The 23,426-nt window shown below is 40.3% G+C and overlaps 1 protein-coding gene across 1 annotated transcript in view; it reads left to right on the plus strand.

Annotated features, from left to right (window-relative positions):
* The window catches only part of LOC126268039 (pre-mRNA-splicing factor SPF27), a 36,489-nt gene that overhangs the window by 12,567 nt on the left and 496 nt on the right, over positions 1-23,426 (plus strand). Inside the window, exons 3-4 of the mRNA XM_049973467.1 lie at positions 17,093-17,265; positions 17,493-17,603. Coding sequence (XP_049829424.1) covers positions 17,093-17,265; positions 17,493-17,603 — 284 coding nt within the window. The remainder of the gene's footprint in view (positions 1-17,092; positions 17,266-17,492; positions 17,604-23,426) is intronic.

Here is a 23,426-nt window from a genome sequence, read left to right on the forward strand (position 1 = left end):
TGTGCACCCACGCCTCCCTGGTGTATGACCCGTCCGTCCGTCCGCCTGGACTTGGCACGGGAACCCAAGGACTCGGTTCCGCATGTGGCTCTCCGTCACCGTTTTCTTGCGCTCGTCGCCTCATTTTCAGGCTGTGAGCCTGTCTACACTGATGGTTCCCTGGTGGATGGTCGTCCTGCCTACGCTTTTGCTCACGCTGCCCATGTTGAACAGCGCTCCTTGCCGGCTGGCTGCAGTATTTTTACTGCAGAGCTGGTGGCCATATTGCGCGCCCTTGAGCATATGCGTTCCTGCTCAGGTACGTCCATCGTCATCTGCAGTGACTCCCTGAGCAGCCTCAAGGCTATCGACCGCTGCTATACCTCTTCTCCTCTGGTATCCTTTATTCAGGAGTCTGTTTTTGCCATTACCCGCTCTGGTCGTTCGGTGGTCTTTGTTTGGACGCCAGGTCACGTTGGCATCCCGGGGAATGAACGTGTCGACAGGCTGGCCAAAGGGGCGGTCGACGCCCCCACTTTGGCGATCGGCCTCCCGGCTCGTGATTTGCAGCTGGCGTTGCGCCGTAAGGTGCTTCAGATGTGGCGTGACGAGTGGCGTAGCCTGACTTCTCCGAATAAACTGCGGGCTGTTAAGGAGACGACCAATGTGTGGCAGTCCTCCCTGCGGGCTTCTCGCAGGGACTCTGTCATCCTGTGTCGGCTCCGCATCGGCCATACCTACCTGACGCACGGACATCTTTTGCGTCAGGAGGATCCCCCCCCCCTGTGTCAGTGTGGGTCCCGTTTGACGGTCGCCCATATTTTGTTGGAGTGTCCCCGCCTGCGCACCCTCCGGCAGACTTTTAATCTCCCGGGCACGTTGCCTTTGGTTTTATGCGACGATGCGTCCATGGCTGACGACGTTTTAAATTTTATCCGTGGTAGTCCTTTTTATGGTTCCATTTAGGGGGGACCTGTCCCTTTCCCTTTCTGTGTATCTTGTCCTTGAGTGTCTCATTGGTTGCAGATTTTAATGTGTGTATTCGGGTGGTTGACTCTTTCCCAATTTTTGTTCCCATGGTCAGTCAACCAGTCTCCGACCCTCTTATTTTCTTCCGTTTCTTTCTGTCCAGTGTTCGTCTGTACTCTTCTTGTCTCTAGTGTTCGCTGCCACATTGGTGTTCTTTCAGTGACTGGGGAGAGGGGCGTCTCCTCCCCCCTTGGGGTTTTACCTGTTCCGTAAATTTTGTTTCGCCGGTTTTTGGAATGGGGACTGATGACCTTAGCTGTTTAGTCCCCCTTAAACTTCTCAACAACAACAAAAACAACAACAACTCGATATTAACAAATTTCTCTTCTTTAGAAACGCTTTCCTTGCCATTGCCAGTCTACAGTTAATATCCTCTCTACATTTTGCTCCCCAAATAGCAAAACTCCTTTACTACTTTAAGCGTCTTGTTTCCTAATCTAATTCCCGCAGCATCACCCGATTTAATTAGACTACATTCCATTATCCTCATTTTGCTTTTGTTGATGTTCATCTTAAATCCTCCTTTCAAGACACTGTCCATTACGTTCAACTGCTCTTCCAGGTTCTCTGCTGTGTCTGACAGTATTAAAATGTCATCGGTGAACCTCAAAGTTTTGATTTCTTCTCCATGGATTTTAATACCTATTCCAAATTTTTCTTTTGTTTCTTTTACTGTTTGCTCAATATACAGATTGAATAACATCGGGGAGAGGCTACAACCCTGTCTCACTCCCTTCCCAACCACTGCTTCCCTTACATGTCCCTTGATTCTTATGACTGCCATCTGGTTTCTGTACAAATTGTAAATAGCCTTTCGCTCCCTGCATTTTACCCCTGCCACCTTCAGAATAAGAGTATTCCAATCAACATTGTCAAAAGATTTCTCTAAGTTTACAAATGCTAGAAATGTAGGTTTGCCTTTCCTTAATCTATTTTCTAAGATAAGTCGTAGGGTCAGTATTGCCTCACATGTTCCAATATTTCTACGGAATCCAAATTGATCTTCCCCAAGGTCAGCTTCTACCAGTTTTTCCATTCGTCTGTAAATAATTTGCGTTAGTATTTTGCAGCTTTGACTTATTAAAGTGATAGTTCGGTAATTTTCACATCTGTCAACACCTGCTTTTTTTGGGATTGGAATTATTATATTCTTATTGAAGTCTGAGGATATTTCGCCTGTCTCATACATCTTGCTCACTAGATGGTAGAGTTTTGTTAGGCCTGGCTCTCCCAAGGCTGTCAGTAGTTCTAATGGAATGTTGTCTACTCCCGGGGCCTTGTTTCGACTCGGGTCTTTCAGGGCTCTGTCAAACTCTTCACACAGTATCATATCTCCCATTTCATCTTCATCTACATCCTCTTCCATTTCCATAATATTGTCCTCAAGTACATCTCCCTTGTATAGACCCTCGATATACTCCTTCCACCTTTCTGCTTTCCCTTCTTTGCTTAGAACTGAGTTTCCATCTGAGCTCTTGATATTCATGCAAGTGGTTCTCTTTTTCTCCAAAGGTGTCTTTAATTTTCCTGTAGGAGGTATCTATCTTACCACTAGTGATATGTCACTGTATGTCCTAACATTTGTCTTCTAGCCATCCCTGCATAGCCATTTTGCACTTCTGTCGATCTCATTTTTGAGACATTTGTATTCCATTGATTTTTAATTCAGCACATGTACGTTTGTTTTAAAACTGTACTAAATCATGCCGTATAACAATTAACAGAATTAATGTGCTGTAAGGAGCATTGTGTCTTTTTTGTTTGACTTTTTGTTTGTTCATGTTTATAGAACAATAGAACAAATGTATTATTTATATATAGTAAAACCATTCATTTCTGTTGATAGTATTTCGCTTCAGTAGAGATGAATTGTTGAGATAAAATTAGCAAAGTGCTGGAATGGCAGAGAGAGCTGGTTACTGCATAGGCTATCTGATTAAGCACATGTACTCAGGCGATAGGAGCAGAGAAGTGCGAGTGTCATGATTTAAAATGCTTAATATCAGGTCATAGAAGTGTAAACCTCTTCATACTCAGTAATCCGAACATCAACACTCTACACTATTGCCAGGAAAGCAATTTTTTTACAGATTGGATTCTATCTTACAAGGGTTAAGATCTACATGGACTAGTGCCAACTAGAATAGGTTATTCACACAACAGTTAAATAGTGTGTTATAACAAATTATAACCTCATTGTCATGGGAGACATTATGAACGGTCACCTGTACTTCCATTTAGGTCACACACTAGTGCTGAAATGTAACTCCAAATTCAAACCAAGGAAAATGTATGAAAACAAGACAATACTGTCTGCAAACAACATTGATAAGACTCGCGTCATGCACTTCTGTCAACTTTGTACCATTCACCCACAACCGGAACTTACCAGTGACCAACTACTCAATGTGGTAAAGACTTGCCATATTTTAGGTCTGTTCTTCGATTCCCCTCTTTGCCAGCTTAAGCAAAACTGCTGGCTGCACGTTAATAACCTGAGTAACACCAGCTGGGGTGCAGATTACACTACCCTTCTTCCTGACACAATCCAGTCTTCATTATGGGAGTCTGGCATATGGTTTGGCATCGCCCTCAGCATTGTGGATACTACATGTGATACACCACTGCGGTTTGACTTGCAACAGGAACCTTAGAAACTAGGTTCCTGGTCATGTAGGCTTTGCTTATACTCACATGGGACATACTGAACTGCACTCCTTATCAAATAGCTATAGTATTTTCACTGCGGAATTGATGGCCATCTCGTGGGCATATCCATTCCTGCACTGGTGGGTCCTTTCTCATCTGCAATGACTGCTTGAGCAGTTTGCAAGCTCTTGACCAGTGCTACCCTTGCCATCCCATGGTCATTGCTATACAGGATTCCATGTATGCCCTTGAATAGTGTGTACGCTTGGTGACCTTCATCTGGACCTCAGGCCACATTGAGATCACAGGGAATGAACTTGCTGATAGCGTGGCCAAACTACCAGTAAACAGGCTCTCGAGATCAGCATTCCGGAAATTCTGATCGGTATTGTGCCTCAAGTTTTAGGTACCTGGAATATAGAATTGCGTACTCTGCCTTCACCAAATTGACTACGGGTTATAAAGGAGACTATGAATCTGTGGAGGTTCTCCATGCAGGTGTCACAAGGACTTCACCATTCTTTGCTGGCTCCGTGTTGGCCATATTTGGCTGACTTCTGGTCATCTCCTCTGTAGTGAGGACCCACCCTATTGCCATTGTGGCTCCAGTTTGACGCTGGTCCACATTTTGTTAGAGTGCCCCTGTGTAGCCACACTGTGGCGGACTCTTAATCTCGTGACTCACTACTCCTAGTGTTAAAGAGACGATGCCTAAGTGGCTGATTCAGTTTTACATTTTGCTCATGAAGTTGGGTTTTACCACTCTTTAAGGGAGGACCACTTAAACTTATTGGCCCATTGAGGAATTGGCAAAACCCTATGTTGCCTCCTATGCCCAGACCAGGCTGCAGCTGTCTGATTTTTGTAGTCCACCCCACTTCTCATTGTAATATGTTAAAAAATAAATGGAATTAATAAGTAACTGATTGAATATTAGTAACTGAAAATGAATCGAATTTGTTTAAAAAGTCTGCTTGTGCATCGGGTGTCCTTACAATTTTGGTAAAGATGCAGGCAGCTAAAGGACTCAGTGGTTACTGGTACTTTTCATAATTACAAAACAATTCAGTTCACATACTTCAATAAATAAAAATCCTTTATATTGGTCTTCTATATTGTATTATTCATGCACATTTAAATACATTTAGATTGCAGTATTTTTGTTCTACAAATGCACATGCTTCTCTTATGAGGAAAAAACCTTGACTATGTTCTACTACTAAAAACAAAAAAACAGTATATCAAAAGATGAATGTGAAAAAATTAATTAGTTGGTTTTCGCTTAATGACTCTTCAACTTTTTACTTTGTCAGTATTTTATCCTTGCTTGTTCTTAAAATACTAACTTAGCGGCATCCTGGGTGTCTACATTATGTTCCTGTACATCAACCTGCCTGCTTTCTTACTTTCCTTCCTCCCTTTCGCATAGTCTGTTGTGCTTGTTCTTCATCTTTTGTCTCTGTGTGCTTCTCTTGTCCCGTCTGTGTTTTGAGCTCCAAGGCAATCTCCGAGTGGAGTACCCCTCTTAGTAGTGGGGGCTGGGGTATGTGTGTCTCCTTATTTCACTCTTGCTTTCAGGGGCTTCCGGTTGCTCCCTAGATGGGGTGCCTTGCCTGCATTTTTCTCTTTCTCCCTTTCTTCTTTTTGTCCCTTAACTCAGCTTTGCTAACATTTGGTACGCCTTGAGGTTTTCATCCCCTGGGTTTTGTGCAGTAGGCTCTCTCTGATCTACAGTCATATAGACCTGTCTGTTTTAGGAAAAAGGTGCTGGTGAGCTAGTAGTCTGGCCCAGCCAACCAATCAATACCTGTGGTTAAATTACAACCTCTACATGAAGGATGATATTACTGGATAATGGGCTAAGGGTGGGGTGGCTGTTTCCGTTAGTGACATATACTATATCTCTCCAGTCTCACTTGCCATTGAAATTCAAGCAGTTGCAGTGGAACTTCTGACAACTGTTAATATCTTGATGTGTCCTTACCTTCCACCATACTGTCTGCTGGATGAAGATTCACCAAGAGAGATTTCCAAGGAATAATGGTCAAGTCACCAAGACCCTCAATCATAGAGGATGTACGCCTGTTGGATTTTGGTCAGATGATGAATTTTTCTACAGCTACAGGCCGTCTTCAGCAATTGTCCTTTCCTTTTGCTGCTCTCCAGTTATCACGGACTGTTCAGTGGGAAGTGGTTACAGATTTGTATTCTAGTGACAACATTGTAGTGTGGATCCATCTGATTAATAGGTAGCAGTGATAGGAAGGGAACCACAAGAGTGGATGCTTAAAATGGCAAATTGGACACTATACAGCCAGAAGGCTTACTTGAATAAAAGGAAAGTGTCCAGGATCTGATGGACCATATTACCTCAAATGGCCAAAGGCTCTGTAGCAAAATCTATCAACTGTTTCAGAAGACTACCTTCCCTGGGTAGAATTGAGAATGCCACTAGGCAGTTTGTGCTAATGCAGAGCTCTACAGAAATTGAAATATTATCTAATAAGAGTAAAGCTCTGCACTTTCAAGATTTTAAAAGCAAAAGCACAGCAAATGATTAAAGAAAGGGGGAGAAACTTATGGAAGGAAATTGAGAATTTCATTAACCAGTCCACACTGACTACACAAATTTGGGAGTCAATAAGGAGAATGTAGGATAAGGGCATTACACCTCCCTTTACACTTACATTGAGGAATGAGATCTTGGTGTATTTGCTTAGAGATGTGGCTCATGTAATGGCTGTTCTCCATATGGGAGGTGGAATTGACTCTGTCCATAGCAAGAGAAACTGCCCAAAGACCAGATGAGATTCCTTATGCTGTGCTTCATCATCAGTGCCCAGGAACTGAAGACACATTCCTACCTTGTAGCAATAAAATCTGGTATGATAGGCAGTACCTAAACACATGGAGGAAGATAATATTAATACATTTGTGGAAACCATGCAAGGATTGTACTAGTCCTAACAGTTACTGGAGTGTAGTTATTAACTGCTTTAAGGAAACGATTCTTGAGCAAATGGTGATCAGCCACTTAGTGTGGCTCCTCAAATTCCAAAATCTCATGTGGACCTCCCAGTACCACCTTGATAATTTAATTCGACTGGATAAGGTGATACAAGGGTATTTGTTACATCAAAATCATTAATTTGGTGTGTTTTTGACCTTAAAAAAGTGGATGACACCATATGGAGGTATAAAATCCTTCACCATGTTTATGAATTGGGACAACAGGGACATCTGCCAATTTTTATTTTGTCCCTCCTTAGCAAACTGTGCTTCTACTATCACGTTGATGATGTCCTGCCAGGTTGCATTATTCAAGAGAATGGAGTGTGCTTTCTGTGCCTTATATTTGACATGGTGTTAATGTGGCTACCATACCTAAAATACCTACGAACAATGACCATTAAATCGGTCAACATTTTTATACATCTCAGCAGAAGGGCATGAGGTGAGGTGCTGACAGGTTCCATCTCCTGCAGTTTTGTAGAGCATTTGTTAGAGCCTAACTAGGCTAGGGCCACATGGTTTATGGATGAGCTTGTGCCTCCTGCTTGAAGATGTTAGAACTACCCATCATGAAAGTGTTAAACTGTCAGCTGGAACCTATTGGACCAGCCTAGTTTAGAATCTGTGTGCAGAGATTGGTGAACTACCACTTCAAAGTTAGTGGTGCCACTTTATGGCAAGACAGGTTCTGAAAATGTTAGCTTTGCATCATGGTTATTGGGTCTTGAGTGTGTTTTACTGTTGTTCACAATACCTCTGAGCTGTGGTTGTCCTCCCCAGAAAGTTGTTTGTGCCATTGCATCAGTCGTTTGCATTTAGTGCAGTGCAACATATGAACTTTGAGTGGATGTTCAAGATTTGGCCACATGTGACAAAGCCATTCGGAATACATGCTAAACAATGTCTGCTGCATCTGAACGTGTCCAACATCAGAATAAGCAGCCAAGGATTGAAAAACTGCTCTGGCTCACTTACTGCCGTACAAGCAGTTCAACAAGTGACTTACAGAAAAAATGATTCAGACCATCCACAATGTCTTACAGCAGATCCAAGCCAAGGCGTGGTGGTGGTCTTTTGTTGGGCACCAGGACATGTCGGGATACGGAAAAGTGACTGAGTGGTCTAAGAAGGGTTTAGAGGTGGTGGTGTAATCTGGTGTGCTATCCCCCAGCACACTATCACCTCGTTGTCTGACAGAAGAATCATGTGTCAGTGGGAAAACGAATGGTTGGAAGTGGCAAACAAGCTGTTGCCAATCAAATTGACTACTGAAGCATGGCAGACTTTTAGCCATCCACACCAGTGGAAGTACGTGATGCACACCCTGCTAAGAAAGTCACTGTCCATTAACACACAGTTTCTACATCCAGCAGGAAGATCCACAAATATGTGAAGTTCTTAGTACACCACTTTCAGCACAGGTTGTTTAACTAGATGTGTTTTATATGCTGACATACAGTCAACTCTGTTTGTCTGGCAACCTGTCCTCATTCACCACCAACAATAACAACGCTAGTGTAACATGTGTTTAAAATTCTGTTAAAAGTTGGGCATCATTTCTAAAGTGTTGAGCAGAGGTGGTCAGTAAGGTCTGAGTGGATATTTTGACCAGGCAATCTAATACTTTTTATTAATTGATTTTAACTGCCATAATTCAGTATATTGTAAGAGTAGCTTTTACAATTGATAGGTGGATTAATACATTATAAGTAACTAAGTTTGTGAAGACAGACATCCTAACACCTCCACTACCACCACTAGTCATGTGCTAACTCCAAGTTAAGTGTGCTGGTGACTGTGCTATTGAGCACCTCAAATCCATTATAATCAATAATAGGGTACTGTTCTTTGACACTTGGGGGACATTCTCCAGCAGACCATTCCACAGTGCTTGTGGCATACCATTGTCAGTAACTACGTTACAGGAGCAAAGCAGTTTTTCTTATAATTAGTTGTCGTTTTAAATGACAATGAGGTGAGTTTGGAAATGGTTTTAATTTTTTTGTGTAATGCCTGGACTCCTGCCAAAATTACTCGATAGATAATTTTAATCCATTTGAGTTGCTGGCTCGTTCCTTCCCAGTTGGTGATCAAATCAGCCACAATTATCTGAATCATAGTTTTACAGATCTCTCTCTCTCTCTTTCCTGCCATGCCCATTTAATTTTTGATAAGATTCACCATGAAGGAATTATCCAAGTGGTACGGAACTCCATGGATGTGATGTACACGTACAGATAAACAAATTACCATTTCAGAAAAATCGGATGATGTATTTAAGAAAGATATTCACAAATTGAGCAAGCCAGTGATGTGTTAGTCCACCTACAGCCTTTATGCAGGCATTGACTGATGATAGTTGTTGGATGTCCATCTGATGGACATCGTGCCACGTTAGATCGTCAAAATCCCAATATGGTTGGAGGACCCTGCCCATAATGCTCCAGACTTTCTCTATCTGGCAAGCTTGCTGGACAAAGTAGGCTTTGGCAACATCTGCACCTACATGGTTACTCTGCAATTCACACTTAAGTGCCTGGCAGAGGCAATTTTCATACTTCTTCTCTACCGTTCCACTCTCGAATGGCGCATGGGGAAAAGGAACACCTAAATCTTTCCGTTCGAGATCTGATTTCTCTTATTTTATTATTACGATCATTTCTCCCTTCATAGGTGGGTGTCATCAAAATATTTACGCATTCAGAAGAGAAAGTTGGTGACTGAAATTTCATAAACAGATCTCGCCACAAAGAAAACGGCATTTGTTTCAGTGACTGCTATCAGTAGCACTCTCACCCCTATTGCATGATAACATGAAACAGGATGCCCTTCTTTGCACTTTCTTGATGTCCTCTGTCAATCCTCCCTGGTAAGGATCCCATACTGCACAGCAATATTCAAGCAGAGGACAGACAAGTGTAATGTAGGCTCTCTCTTCATTGGGTTTGTCGCATCTTCAAAGTGTTCTGCTAAAAAAGCGCAGTCTTTGTTTTGCCTTCCCCACAATATTATCTATGTGGTCTTCCCAATCTAAGTTGCTCGTAATTGTAATTCCTAGGTATTTAGTCGAATTGATAGCCCTTAGATTCGTGCGATTTATCGTATACCCAAAATTTATCGCATTTCTTTTAGTACCTATGTGGATGACCTCACACTTTTCTTTGTTTAGTGATAATTTTCACTTTTTGCACCATACAGAAGTTCTCTCTAGATCATTTTGTAATTGGAATTTACTGTCTGATTTTACTAGACGGTAAATTACAGAGTCATCTGCAAACATTCTAAGGGGGCTGCTCAGGTTATCACCTAGATCATTTATGTAAATCAGGAACAGCAGAGGGCCTATGACACTACCTTGCAGAATGCCAGATATCACTTCTGTTCTACTCTATGATTTACTGTCTATTACTACAAACTGTGACCTCTCTGAGAGGAAATCACAAATCCAGTCACACAACTAACATGATACTCCATATGCATGGAATTTGATTAATAGTCGCTTGTGAGGAATAGTATCAAAAGCCTTCTGGCAATCTAGGAATATGGAATTGATCTGAGATCTGTTGTTGACAGCACTCATTATTTCATGGGAATAAAGAGCTAGCTGTGTTACACAAGAATGATATTTTCTGAATCCGTATTGGTTATGTATCAATGTCATTTTCTTCAAGGTGATTCATAATGTTAGAGTGCAGTATATGCTCCAAAATCCTACTGCAAATTGAGGTCAGTGATATGGGTCTGTAATTCAAAGGGTTACTCCTATTTCCTTTTTTTGATATTGGTGTGACCTGTGCTACTTTCCAGTCTTTAGGAACAAACCTTTCATCAATTGAGTGGTTGCTAAGAAAGGCGCTATTTTTTTCTGCATACTCTGAAAGGAACCTGATGGGTATTTTCTTAAGTGGTTTGAGTTGTATCGCAACCCCTAAGATATCTACTTTGTCACTCATGCTAATAGCTGTTCTGGTTTTGAATTCTGGAATATTTGCTTCGTCGTCTTTCGTGAAGGAATTGTGGAAAACTGTATTTAGTAACTCCACTTTAGTGGCACTATCATCGGTAACATTTCTATCGCTATCACACAGTGATGGTATTGACTGTTTTTTGCCACTGGTGTACTTCCCGGACGACCAGAATCTCTTTGGGTTTTCTACTATATTTTGAGGCAATATTTCATTGTGGAAGCTATTAAAAGCATCTCGCATTGATGTCCGCACTAAATTTTGAGCTTCTGTGAAACTTAGCCAGTCTTGGGGAGTTTGCGTTCTTCTGACTTTGGCATTCTTTTTTCGTTGCTTCGAGAAGACAAGGAATAGAAACTCTCACTTTGTGTGGGTGAGCTTTATCTTGCTGAAATGTAAACCCAAGATGGTTCACAATGAAGGGTAACAAAATGGGGCTTAGAATATTCTCAATGAACCACTGTGCTGTAAGGTTGCTGCGGGTGACAGAGTGCGGAATAAAATGGCATCCCAGACTATCACCCCTAGTTGTCAAGCTGAATGGTGAGCGATAGTCAAGTTGTTACCCCACTCCAGTCTGGAATCTCATTGACTGGAGTGTAATTTTCTTCAGTGCTTAGCCCAGCTTCCATTTGAACCCTGATGACCAGCGATGATCTGTCAGTCAATGCCAAGCCAAATAACTGCTTGCATAAGGGCAAGAGGTGCATTATTGACTTGCACATGTTATGCTCTTTCTCTTGCGTAAATCATCAGACTTTTTCTGAAATTGTAATTTGCCAGACACTCTTATCAGATCTGTAATATTTGCCATCAGAAGATTGCCTAAGAGGAAAGAATTTGCAATGCAGCCAATCAAAAAGAGAAATATCATTGTTTTGTCATGAAGCCACTCCTGGATGATAGCTGCTTATTTGCTTTGTAGTCAGCCTTACTGAAGCTGTCACCAAATCATACTCACAAGCTATGGAAACATAGCAATAAGTTTTAAAATGCATCACTTAAAAAAAAATTACTGTGATGTGTTGATATGTTGATTAATTTTGAACAATGTTGTTACATGGCAAAGTCTAGTTTCCACATATCAGCTGGATTTTTCAGTATGCCACTGCTTTCTTGTCCATAATAACACGAGAGAAGGAAAGTTGCTACTCACCATACAGCGGAGATGCTGAGCCGCGATAGGCACAATAAAAAAGTCACAGAATCATAGCTTTTGGCCATTAAGGCCTTTGTCAGCAGTAAAAACAACATACACACACTCTCACGCAACTTACACACACATCTGTAGTTTCAGAGAGCTGAAACTACACTGTGAGCAGCAGCACCAGTGCATGATGGCAGTGGTGACTGGGTGGGGGGAGGGGGAAGGATAGTATGGTGGGAGTGGAAGACAGTGAAGTGTTGAACTGTAGACGGAGGGTAGGAGAGATGGTGGGGAGGGGGTAAGTAGTGGAAAGGAGAGAAATAAAAATAAAAGAAATTAAAAGACTGGGTGTTGGGGTTAAATGAAGGCTGTTTAGTGCTGGAATGGGAACAGGGAGGGGCTGGATGGGTGAGGACAGTGACTAACAAAGGTTGAGACCAGGAGGGTTATGGGAATGTAGGATGTATTGCAGGGTAAGTTCCCACCTGTGCAATTCAGAAAAGTTGGTGTTGGTGGGAAGGATCCATATGGCACAGGCTGTGAGGCAGCTATTGAGATGAGGGGTATCACGTTTGGCAGCATGTTCAGTTACAGGGTGGTCCACTTGTTTTTTGACCACAGTTTGTCGGTGGCTGTTCATGCAGACAGACACCTTGTTGGTTGTCATACCTACATAGAATGCAGTACAATGGTTGCAGCTTAGCTTATAAATCGCATGACTGGTTTCACAGGTAGCCTTGCCTTTGATGGGATAGGTGGTGATAGTGACCGGACTGGAGTAGGTGGTGGTAGGAGGATGTATGGGACAGGTCTTGCATCTAGGTCTATTACAGGGGTATGAGCCATGAGGTAAGGGATTGAGAGCAGGGGTTTGTGTAAGGATGGACAAGTATATTGTGTAGGATTGGTGGACAGCGGAAAACCATGGTGGGGGGGGGGGGGGGGGGGGATAGTGGGTAAGACATTTCTCGTTTCAGAGCACGACGAGAGGTAATCTAAACCCTAGTGGAGAATGTAATTCATTTGCTCCAGTCCTGGATGGTACTGAGTTAAGAGAGGAATGCTCCTCTGTGGTGGGAGACTGGAAAGATAAGGCACGGGACATTTGTTTTTGTACAAGGATGGGAGGATAATTACGTTCAATGAAGGCTTCAGTGAGACCCTCGATATATTTAGAGAGGAACTGCTTGTCACTGCAGATATGACGCCCATGGGTGGCTAGACTGTACGTGTGTGTGTGTGTGTGTGTGTGTGTGTGTGTGTACTGCTGACAAAGGCCTTAGTGGCCGAAAGCTATGATTGTGTTAATCTTTTTATTGTGCCTATCGCAGCTCAGCATCTCGGCTATATGGTGAGTAGCAACTTTCCTTCTCTCGTTTTGTTACACTGCATCCTGAATTTTCCATTGTTTGACTTTATTGTCCATAATCACACAATGTGCTCAGGACTGCCATACTGTGCCCTGGCCTCTGATGCCGTCAAACTCCCTACTTTTGTAATAGTGATGTCACATTGTGAGGCACAGCTGATGAATAGAGTTGCTGGACTCAGAGTGAGGTGGTTCGGTTATCCATTATTGTTGAATTGTGTACTATCATTGGCTATTATAGAAAAAATAGTGAAGTTCCTTGCATACTGTCAGTCGGAACATCGAACAGCACAATCAAAAAAATTCATTTGCTTTAGTCAATAGTCATGCATTCATTTTGTGTAATGACTGCCAAATCCAGTAGTAAGTGCCACCATCAGGCCATCTCGTGTCCAAAAAGTCACATTGAAATATTCTTTAGGAAACGTTTATGAAATATTTTTCTTTGTTGTGGCTAATTTGATATATGAAGATAATGAATGAAACAATGCCGCAAAGGCAGAATAAGACATCTTAGTTATCTGCCTTTTGTACAGGGTGCATTCCACTATAAAACATAGATCTAACTCTGAATGTATTCCTATTCAAGTGTATATTGTGCATAATAACAGCATTATTTACTGAAAACCAAAATTATTGACATTGAAGACATCCAGCATACGGGGTGTTGCTGTGTATGACTCTTCAACTGTCAGTTGATTATTTGGCCACATTTCCAGTTTTCTGTTTATGCTAGCAGCTGTAGTTTTCAGCAGCCCCACATCACACTTCCTCCTCACTGTGTTGCAGGTCATCAAGCTGCCACAGCTGTGATAATAGTGAGCATGAAGGCATAACTTAAGTGACTTCTGTAGTCTGTGTGTGTGTTTTGGGGGGGGGGGGGGGTGCACATTCCTATTTAATTTTCCTAGTTTAAAATTCTGAAAATTCCCCTAGATTTGCTGACAATATTTTTGGTGTTGTGGGATTCCATGCATTATTTCTCTGAGTTCTCAATCTGTCTCTATCTTGATGAAGTATGATGGAGTCTGTGATGTTGATGTCAAAGTTCTTCACTATAATAAGTAGACTGAATCACTGCCTTGTCTGTATTAGCAGACACATCTCAAAAATTTTGAAACCTATACAGAATGGTAATTCATAGTCAATGTTCAGATTTATAATTTCATTATTACTTGCAAATCTTGTCTGCTATGCTGTATGAAAGTTTAAAGCCAGTTGTACATGTGCCTGATTACTTATGTAATATTCTTTCCGTGCAGTAAGTGATAATTTTAGTGTGTATGTAGAACATTACTGGGAGTGCAGTATAGGGCTCTATTGAAACTAGATGTGTTTGTGACGTGTCAACGGAATAAAATTTTCTCGGGTTATTACTGCATTATAAGAAGTTTCACAGCAAGACACTGGAGCTTTGCCAGAACACGGCCTTCCATTTGTTTGTTATTTATTTCCAGTTTTAGGTCATAAATCAAATTTTTAAAGTTGTGTAAATCATGTCTCCTGAAGTAAAATATAATTATTTTTAAATTTATTTTTATTTTTTTAAGTGTTACACTGCCCAGTCACTTTGATGTGACTACTTGCCAAAGCCAGTATAACCACCTTTTGCAGTGCGAACTACTGAGAGATGTGCAGGAAGAAAGTCAGTGAGATTCTGGAGTATACAGACAGGAACATGGAGTCGTGCTGACTCTAGTGCCATGACCAGCTGTAGTAGGTTTCTCGATTGAGGATCCTTGGCATGAAGAGCCTGATGTAGGTGGTCTCACAGATTCTTGATTGGATTTAAATCTGGGGAGTACAGTAAATTCACCCTGGTGCTCTTCGAACCATGCACATAGACTGCGATCTGCGTGTGACAATGCATTATCTTGTGATAGAGGCTGTTGTGCTGAGGGTGAACATGGATCCCAAGGATAGATGCATGCTTCTGTTGTTTCACTGTGCCTTCCAGAATGACGTGATCATGCAGGGAATGCCATGAAAACGTTCCCTGGATCAGAACACTTCTTGCTCTGCCTGGACCTATCCAACGATTTTTTGCAGGGTGTTTAGTTTCAGATGTTACATGCCAATGACCATCTGTCCAGTGGAGTATAAAATGTGATTCATCTGAAACGATCACATGTTGCTACTCAATGGACATGTAGTATTGGTGTGCAAATTCCAGCCTTCATTGCCAATGAACAGCAGTCAGCATGGTGCATGAACCAAGCACCTGCTGTGGAGGCCCATAGGTAGCAATGTTCACTGAACACTCGATGAGGACACAACTTTTCGACATAAAAGCTCTGATCTAAGTACACTAAAAACACTGACTGAAAATACCCTTGCTCAGTCCTCATTATGGTTCAAAGCTAACGGCTTCCTACTAAATGAAAACAAAACCCAGACACTTTACTTTAGCCTCAAAGAGATTCCCAATTACCAAGAATTAGAAACTGTTAAATTTTTAGGTGTTACTATTGACAATAAATTAACATGGGAACCACACATTAAAAACATATTGGCTAAGCTTTCAAGAGTCATTTATCTAATTAGAAATTTAAAAAGACATGTCCCCAATGACTATGTGAGATCAGCATATTTTGCCTTCTTCCAAAGCATCATCGCTTATGGAATCTTACTGTGGGGTAGTAGCTGTCATGTAAATGACATTTTACTTTTACAGAAGAAAGTGATCAGAATAATAACGGATTCTGATAAAACAGAACATTGTAAACCTCTGTTTATTAAATTGCAGTGTCTTACAGTAATAAACTTATTCATCTACAATGTTTTATTGTACATTAGAAACAATGTCTCTAATTTTGTGTTGAGAAATGATATTCATAGCCATAATACTAGAAAAAGAACATCTGTAGACGTACCATATCGTAGATTATCAAAATCGCAGAACTCCTACCTAGTTCTTGGACTAAGGATGTTTAATAGACTAAGTGCTGACTTTAAAGAACTGCCTGTAAATATTTTTAAAGCTAAATTATACAAGCTACTAGTGAACAATCCGTTTTACACCATTGATGAATTTTTTAAAGATGAAAATACTGTATTCTAATGTGTACCTATTTTATGTTTAAACCAATTTACATCGATATAGTAGTTTATGTAGAAATATAAGCTCTTGACTTTGTCTATTGCTGTAACCAGCTGAATGACAATAAAATTATTATTATTATTTATTATTATTATTATTATTATTATTACTGTTGGTTGCTCCTTGGGTTATCTGGGCAGTCAGTAGTTCAGTAGGTTCACAACTCTGTAGCCATTGTTCACCCATGTCATCTGTGACCCATGGTGCACCACAGAGTGTCACTTTGCTGTGCACAGCATACCCCGACCATAGCACACACAGACAGTTTACAAACTTCTGGAAATTCTTCCATCCTTGGTATGGAAGACTTTGATTGTGTGCATGGAACCTTAGATAGATTGCTCCATTTCTTCATTATGACAGACCCTTCCAGGCATACTTTATGTGCCCTCTACTGTTAATGCTGCCACCTGCTGCCTGTGTGGGTATTGCATATTGACGTTGAACATAGGTGGTGGTCACATCAGTGATAGTGGACTGTGTATTTGGCTGATACTGTGAAATAGTGTGCTAATTAAAATATATTTTTGTCACCCATTGCCTGAAACTTTTTTGAAGGCAATTCATTGCTACTACAATGAGGTTCTTTTAAAAATTATTGAAGTTATGTATGGTAGGTATTACTTGGAAAGTATCAACTGGTATTTTAAATAATTTGCCAGTGTACTGTTTCTGTTTAGGCCACACAATGTTTACATTTAGGAGCAATCGTGATAAAATTGACAATCGTGATAAAATTGAATTACATATGAGAGGATTGTTATTTCTGACTTACTGTGTGCAGATGCATGATGTGGAATGGATTTTACCACCCAGTTTTATTTTGTCACTCGTGCTTTCAGACAGAAATAATGCGAAATGAATTTGAGAGGATGCAGCAACGCCTTCCAATGGATGTTTTGAGTATGAAGCGTTACGAACTTCCACCACCTCCTGCTGGTAAGATGACTGATATAGCTGCATGGACTGAGTGTGTTGAAAATTCCATGGCACAGTTAGAGCACCAAGCAACAAGGTATGCTGGTGAATATGTGGATCACCTTGTGGGGGGTAACTTAAGTTAGTTGATATTGTTGCTCTATTGCCAGGAGACCACTATCCAACTGGTACTGATTGGTGCAAACTAAATGTTGGAAATTATAATCATTTCATAATTTATGATTTGCAATACACTATAACTGTAATACTAGTTTGCTCAGTATTACAATATTCCACACAGAAAAATTTAATATTTTGTTTCAGAATTTGTAATTTGGAACTGATGGTGGAATATGGTTGTGAAGCTTGGAAGGCATATTTGGAGACATTGGTTCAGTTAGTTACACAGGCGCAGAAACAATTGCAGAGCATGAGGTAATGTAAAGGCTGTTGTGTGTTTGTGTGTTTTACAACCATATGATTTTCTTGTGAAGGGAAGAGAGGAGGTAGCACTTGTTTCATGAAGAAAGCAAATTGTGCAAACTAGGCCAAAATATTTTAAATATAGCTACAAAAAGTAAACTTTATTCCATTATCTGTGCAATTTGTCAAAGCAACTTGGACAAATTGTTGGGAAAAGAGGAAAAGGGAAGGAAAAGTACAGAATTTTAATATTAAAAAAATGATTGTCTCAGGGCAGTTACAGTTAGAATATATTAAATGATATACAGGTGAGAGATAGTGGATAAAATGTGTTCGATTCTGTAATCTTAAGAAAAGTGCTGCATATAAAGAATTAAACATGTTAGTATAATGTAACTGCTGAAAATCAAATTACTGTGGTTGCTGAAGGGCACAGGGTGAAGATTAGAATGACAAGAAAAGACACAGGAACAGGAAATTGGATAGAGGACAAAAAGGGAAGGTGTTTCAATAAAGGGAAACATTAGAATAGCAAAGAGACACAGAAGGACATAAATTAGAATAGTTTGAGGAAATGAAAGCTTGGCTTAAGGTGATTTGGGAGAATTGGAGCCTGAAAGACAAGTATGTGTTAGATGGGTACTTGCCATTGTAGGAAGTTAGAAGCACTCACAGTTGGAAAGAGTGTATACTGAATGTCCTGAAAGGAATGCTCAATATTCAGAGACAAAACAAGAATGATCATTTGAAGCAAAAAGTGAGTAAACATGGGCTCTGAAATACCTACTGTAAGAACTAAGGGTGCATCATCTTCGATATTGTGAAACAAATCCTTTATACTGCAATGTCTTGGCTTTCCATATTTTGGGAGGAGATAGTATTGACCAAAACAAGAAAAACTTTTCTTGTAAACTGGAGAAGTTAAATGCATACGCTAATAGCTGTGAGCACTTCTTCACTAGAAGATATGTTTCATAGTATTGAAAGTGAACATCTGCTCATAAGGTATGCATTTTAGAGTTCATGTTAACTAGAACATTTGGTTTGAATGATTGTACCCTGTCATGTTCCTGAGTATTGTCGTATACATCTACATGTATACTCCGCTAGCCACCAAGCGATGTGTGGCAGAGGGCACAATTCGCACCAGAGTCATATCCTCTCCCTCCCCCCTGTTCCACTCATGGATCGCCCGAGGGGAAAAAAGACTGTCTGAGCGTTTCAGTATGAGCTCTAATTTCCCTTATCTTTTAATGGTGATCATTGCGTGATCTGAAAGTTGGTGGTAATAATATATGCTCTACATCCTCGGCGAAGATCGGATTTCGGAATTTAGTGAGGAGCCCCTTCTGATTAGCACGCCTTCCTTCTGCAAGTGTGTCACACTTCAAACTTTCTATGAGATTTGTAACGCTCTCGCGATGGCTAAATGTACCAGTCATGAATCTTGCCGCTCTTTTTTGGACTTCCTCAATCTCTTGAATCAGACCCAACTGGTAAGGGTCCCATACAGACAAACAGTACTCTAAGATGGACGATGTAATATATTGTAAGCTATTTCCTTTGTTGAAGGACTGCATCACTTCAGGATTCTACCAATAAACTGCAATCTACAGTTCACCTTACCCATTACTTGCGTAATCTGATCATTCCATTTGAGATCATTTCGAATAGTCACACCTAGATACTTGACAGATGTTACTGCTTCCAAAGACTGGGAATTTATTTTGTACTCGTACATTAATGGGGATTTTCATCTCGTTATATGCAGTAGGTTATACTTACTAATGTTGAGAGATAACTGCCAGTCATTACACCACGCATTTATTTTCTGCAACTCCTCTTTGATTTGTTCACAACTTTCGTGTGATTACTACTTCCCTGTAGACTACAGACTCATCGGCAAACAGTTTAATGCCGTTGTCAATACCATCAACCAGATCGTTTATGTAAATCGTAAAAAGCAGCGGACATATTACACTGCCCTGGGGCACACCTGAAGTTACGCTTGTTTCGTTTGAAGTCGCCCTGTTCAGGATGACATACTGCTGCCTGTCTGTTAGAAAACTATCTATCCAACCACATATGTCATCTGATAGGCCGTAAGCGCACACTTTTTGGAGCAAGCGACAGTGCGGAACTTAATTGAACGCCTTTCAAAAGTCGAGAAATATGGCATCAACCTGGGAGCCAGTATCTAGAGCCTGTTGTATATCATGCACAAAGAGGGACAGCTGTGTCTTGCAAGACTGCTGTTTCCTAAAACCGTGCTGGTTTCTGCAGATAAGCTTCTCAGTCTAGGAAGATCATTATGTCTGAATACACAATATGTTCCATGATTCTATATCAAATCAGTGTCAATGAAATTGGCCGGTAATTATGTGCATCCGATTCTCTACCCTTTTTATATATTGCTATGATCTGGGTCTTCTTCCAGTCCCGTGAAACTTTCCACTGTAGCATAGTCAACATAAAATCTCATGGGGATACTGTCTGGGCCAGATGTCTTCCTGGCGTCTAACAATCTTAACTGTTTAACAGTCCCAGATACACTAAACACTATGTCAGCCATCCTTGCATTTGTTCAATAATTGAAAGGTGGAAGGGTGCTGCAGTCCTCTACCGTGAATGAATTATCTATACTGTCAGCAAGAGAAGGTATTGAATTATTTGTAGCGTTCATATATTTTACGTACAACCAAAATTTTGACAATTCATCATGAGACACCCTGTATGATATAAAAGTTGTAGAAGTTCCAGAAGCTCTGTACTCATCTTTTCATACATCAGTTGTTTCTAATTATGTTACTGTTTCAGCTCTTAGCAGGCAGATACTTCTAATAATTTTCAACTAAGCATTAAATATGGAATGGAAAAAATTGTTATTGTGCTGTAAAACAAATTATAAAGTAACTAACCATCTCTGTCATTGCTTCTTCTTCCTTTTATTGACAGATGGAGGGTAATATGTCAAGTCAACCAATGAATTTGCTTCAAATTGTATTTTCTGATTTGTAATTTTGTTGCTTTATTAAAATATTCAATTTTTCCCTTGAACAGCTCAGTATACAGCAAGAATTGAATGGGCTCATTACCTGTGTGTACACATGCAGTCTCTAAAGTGTTTTGTATCTATCAGCTGTTTGCTGAATATTAGCAGTAAGCTGTAAAGCTTAGTTTTCCTTGACTTTACTTTAATATAAAAATTGTCATATTGAAAGTGTTGTTTGTTGATTCTGTAGTTAAGATTGAAGTGTCCAACCAGGATCCTTACAAGGATTGCTTATTGCAAATACTCAGTCCAAATTCTTGCTGCATATTAGTGCAGTATTGGGTAGTTACACATGTGATACCCTAGTTTGGAGTAAGTATTGTGTTCACGAAGTACCTGTTTCCCCTTTCCTCCCTTCTTATTAAAATTATATTGTGAGTTATGTTAAATGTCTTGATAGGTAAGAAGCTTATTAATGTTGCAGCCCCTAAATTTAACAACATTAATAAGCAGTTCTTGATTCGCAACATAAGCGTACAAGAGAATAAGTTAGGAAATGTGCATTGATACAGTGTCATGTGCGCATCAATTATTATTTAGTGTTTATACCTTTATTAATTTTCCCTAATTACCTTAGGAGATGCAAATAATTATATATGTAGTTGTACCAGGTAATTCTTTTTTATGCTGATGGTTCTCATATTTTTCTGTTGGCAGCCATAAATTAACCTTCAATGTAAATTTGCTTACCAATTCGTAATATAGTGACTGAGGAATCTGTAACAATCAGTAAAAGTAATACTCTTAACCTTTAACTGGTACAAGACCTTGCTTTTTGTTCCTCCCTGTTCTTCTCTTAATGGAAACAGCATGGTAATCAGTTAGAAATTTAGTACGAGGGTCACTCCGAAAGAAATGCACTCAATTTTTGTAAAAATACAGTTTTCATTCTGCATGTGTGAAAGTTTTATAGTGTATAGATACATCCTTCCCACTTGTTTTCAAACTTAGTTCAACCTGTTCCCGTGAGTGGCGCCGTCACAGCATGTCTTAAAGATGGCTGCTACGCTTAACGTTCGTCAGAAGCAACATGCTGTGAAAATGAGACAGTGGGGAAACATCCACAAGAGGCTGAAAAAGGTGTATGGAGATGCTGCTGTCGATTGCAGTAAAGTTAGTTGGTGGGCAAGCAGGTTACGTGATGAAAGCAGGCATGGCAATATTGGGGATTGTCATCGCAGTGGCAGGCCTTGTGCTGCACACACTCCAGACAATGTGCAGAGTGTTAACGAATTGGTGACTGCTAACAGACTCATCACAGTGAATGAATTGTCGCACTACGTTGGTATAGGGGAAGGAAGTGTTTGCAGAATACTGAAAGTGTTCGCATTAAAAAAGGTTTGTGCCTGGTGTGTTCCCAGGATGTTGACAGTGGCTTATAAAGAAACAAGAAAAATGGTATGCAGCAAACTTTTAGAACAATATGAGAATTGTGGAGATGAATTTCTTGGAAGAATTGTGACAAGTGACGAAACACGACTCCATCATTTTTCACCAGATATCAAGAGGCAATCAATGGAGTGGCATCATGCAAATTCACCCAAGAAAAAAATTCAAAGCCACACCTTCTGCTGGAAAATTTATGGCTACGGTGATTTTAGATTCCAAAGGACTCTTGATTGTTGACATCATGCCAAATGGAACCACCATAAATTCTGATGCATATGTGAGACTACACTGAAGAAACTTCAAGCTTGACCGAGTCGTGTTCGACAACATCGGCTAAAGCAGGATGTTTTGCTGTTGCATGACAATGCATGGCCCCATGTCAATCAAAAAACCATGGAAGCATTCACAGAACTCGGATGGACAACACTGAAACACCTGCCTTTGTCCTGACCTGGCTCCATGTGAATATCATCTCTTCGGGAAACTGAAAGACACACTTCGTGGAACAAGGTTTGAAGATGATGACTCCCTTGTGCACACTGCCAAACAGTGGCTCCAAAAAGATGGTCCAGAATTTTACCATGCGGGTATACAGGTGCTGGTTCCAAGATATGGTGTAAAGCAGTTGAGAGGGATGGAAATTATGTGGAGAAATGAAAATATTGTTCCTAAAAGATGTATCTACACACTGTAAAACTTTCAAACATATAGGATAAAAGAGTGCATTTCTTTTGGAGTGACCTTGTACAAGCATCATTTTTCTTTTTCATTTAGTAGTTTCAGATTTTCACACTTCTGTTTAAATTTCTCCTCATCTTGACTGTAGTTAATAAAGTGTCATCTCTGGTGCTGTAATTTCGCTTCTGATCTCTCTTTACTCGAGAAGGTTGTTTTCAGTTTCGTGCCACACCTCTTTGTGGATGACCTCCCTTGGTCTTTTTATGATGGAAAATAAAGTTAACATGCCTTTCTCTTCCTCCCCTTTGATTCTCTGGACACACAGTTCCCTGGTCTTAAGGGTTACATTGACTTATGCTTGTGTGATTGGATCTATTTTTATAATTATCTTCCTTATTTGGTTGAAACAATATGAATGGCTGACAGGCAATGAGTCAAGGTTTTGAGTTTGAGAGTTAATTGCTAAAATGAATGGTGCCAACCTGCTAACCTCACTTTCTTTAGTAATATGTACATTTTCTTCTTTATATTCATTGAATAATTGTTTATTGTGATTTGAATGAAATGTTATCAGTAATGTGGTATGTTTGTCATAACTGATAGAATTGGTGTTAGATGTTTGCTTCTTAAAAAATATTGTTTTAACTGATTGCGTATTCAGAATATCTTTGTTGAAACATACTGACTGGTGCCAAAATTTGATTTTCTAATTTCAG

The sequence above is a fragment of the Schistocerca gregaria genome, chromosome 1 (genome assembly GCF_023897955.1).
Source record: "Schistocerca gregaria isolate iqSchGreg1 chromosome 1, iqSchGreg1.2, whole genome shotgun sequence".
Classification (NCBI taxonomy): domain Eukaryota; kingdom Metazoa; phylum Arthropoda; class Insecta; order Orthoptera; family Acrididae; genus Schistocerca; species Schistocerca gregaria.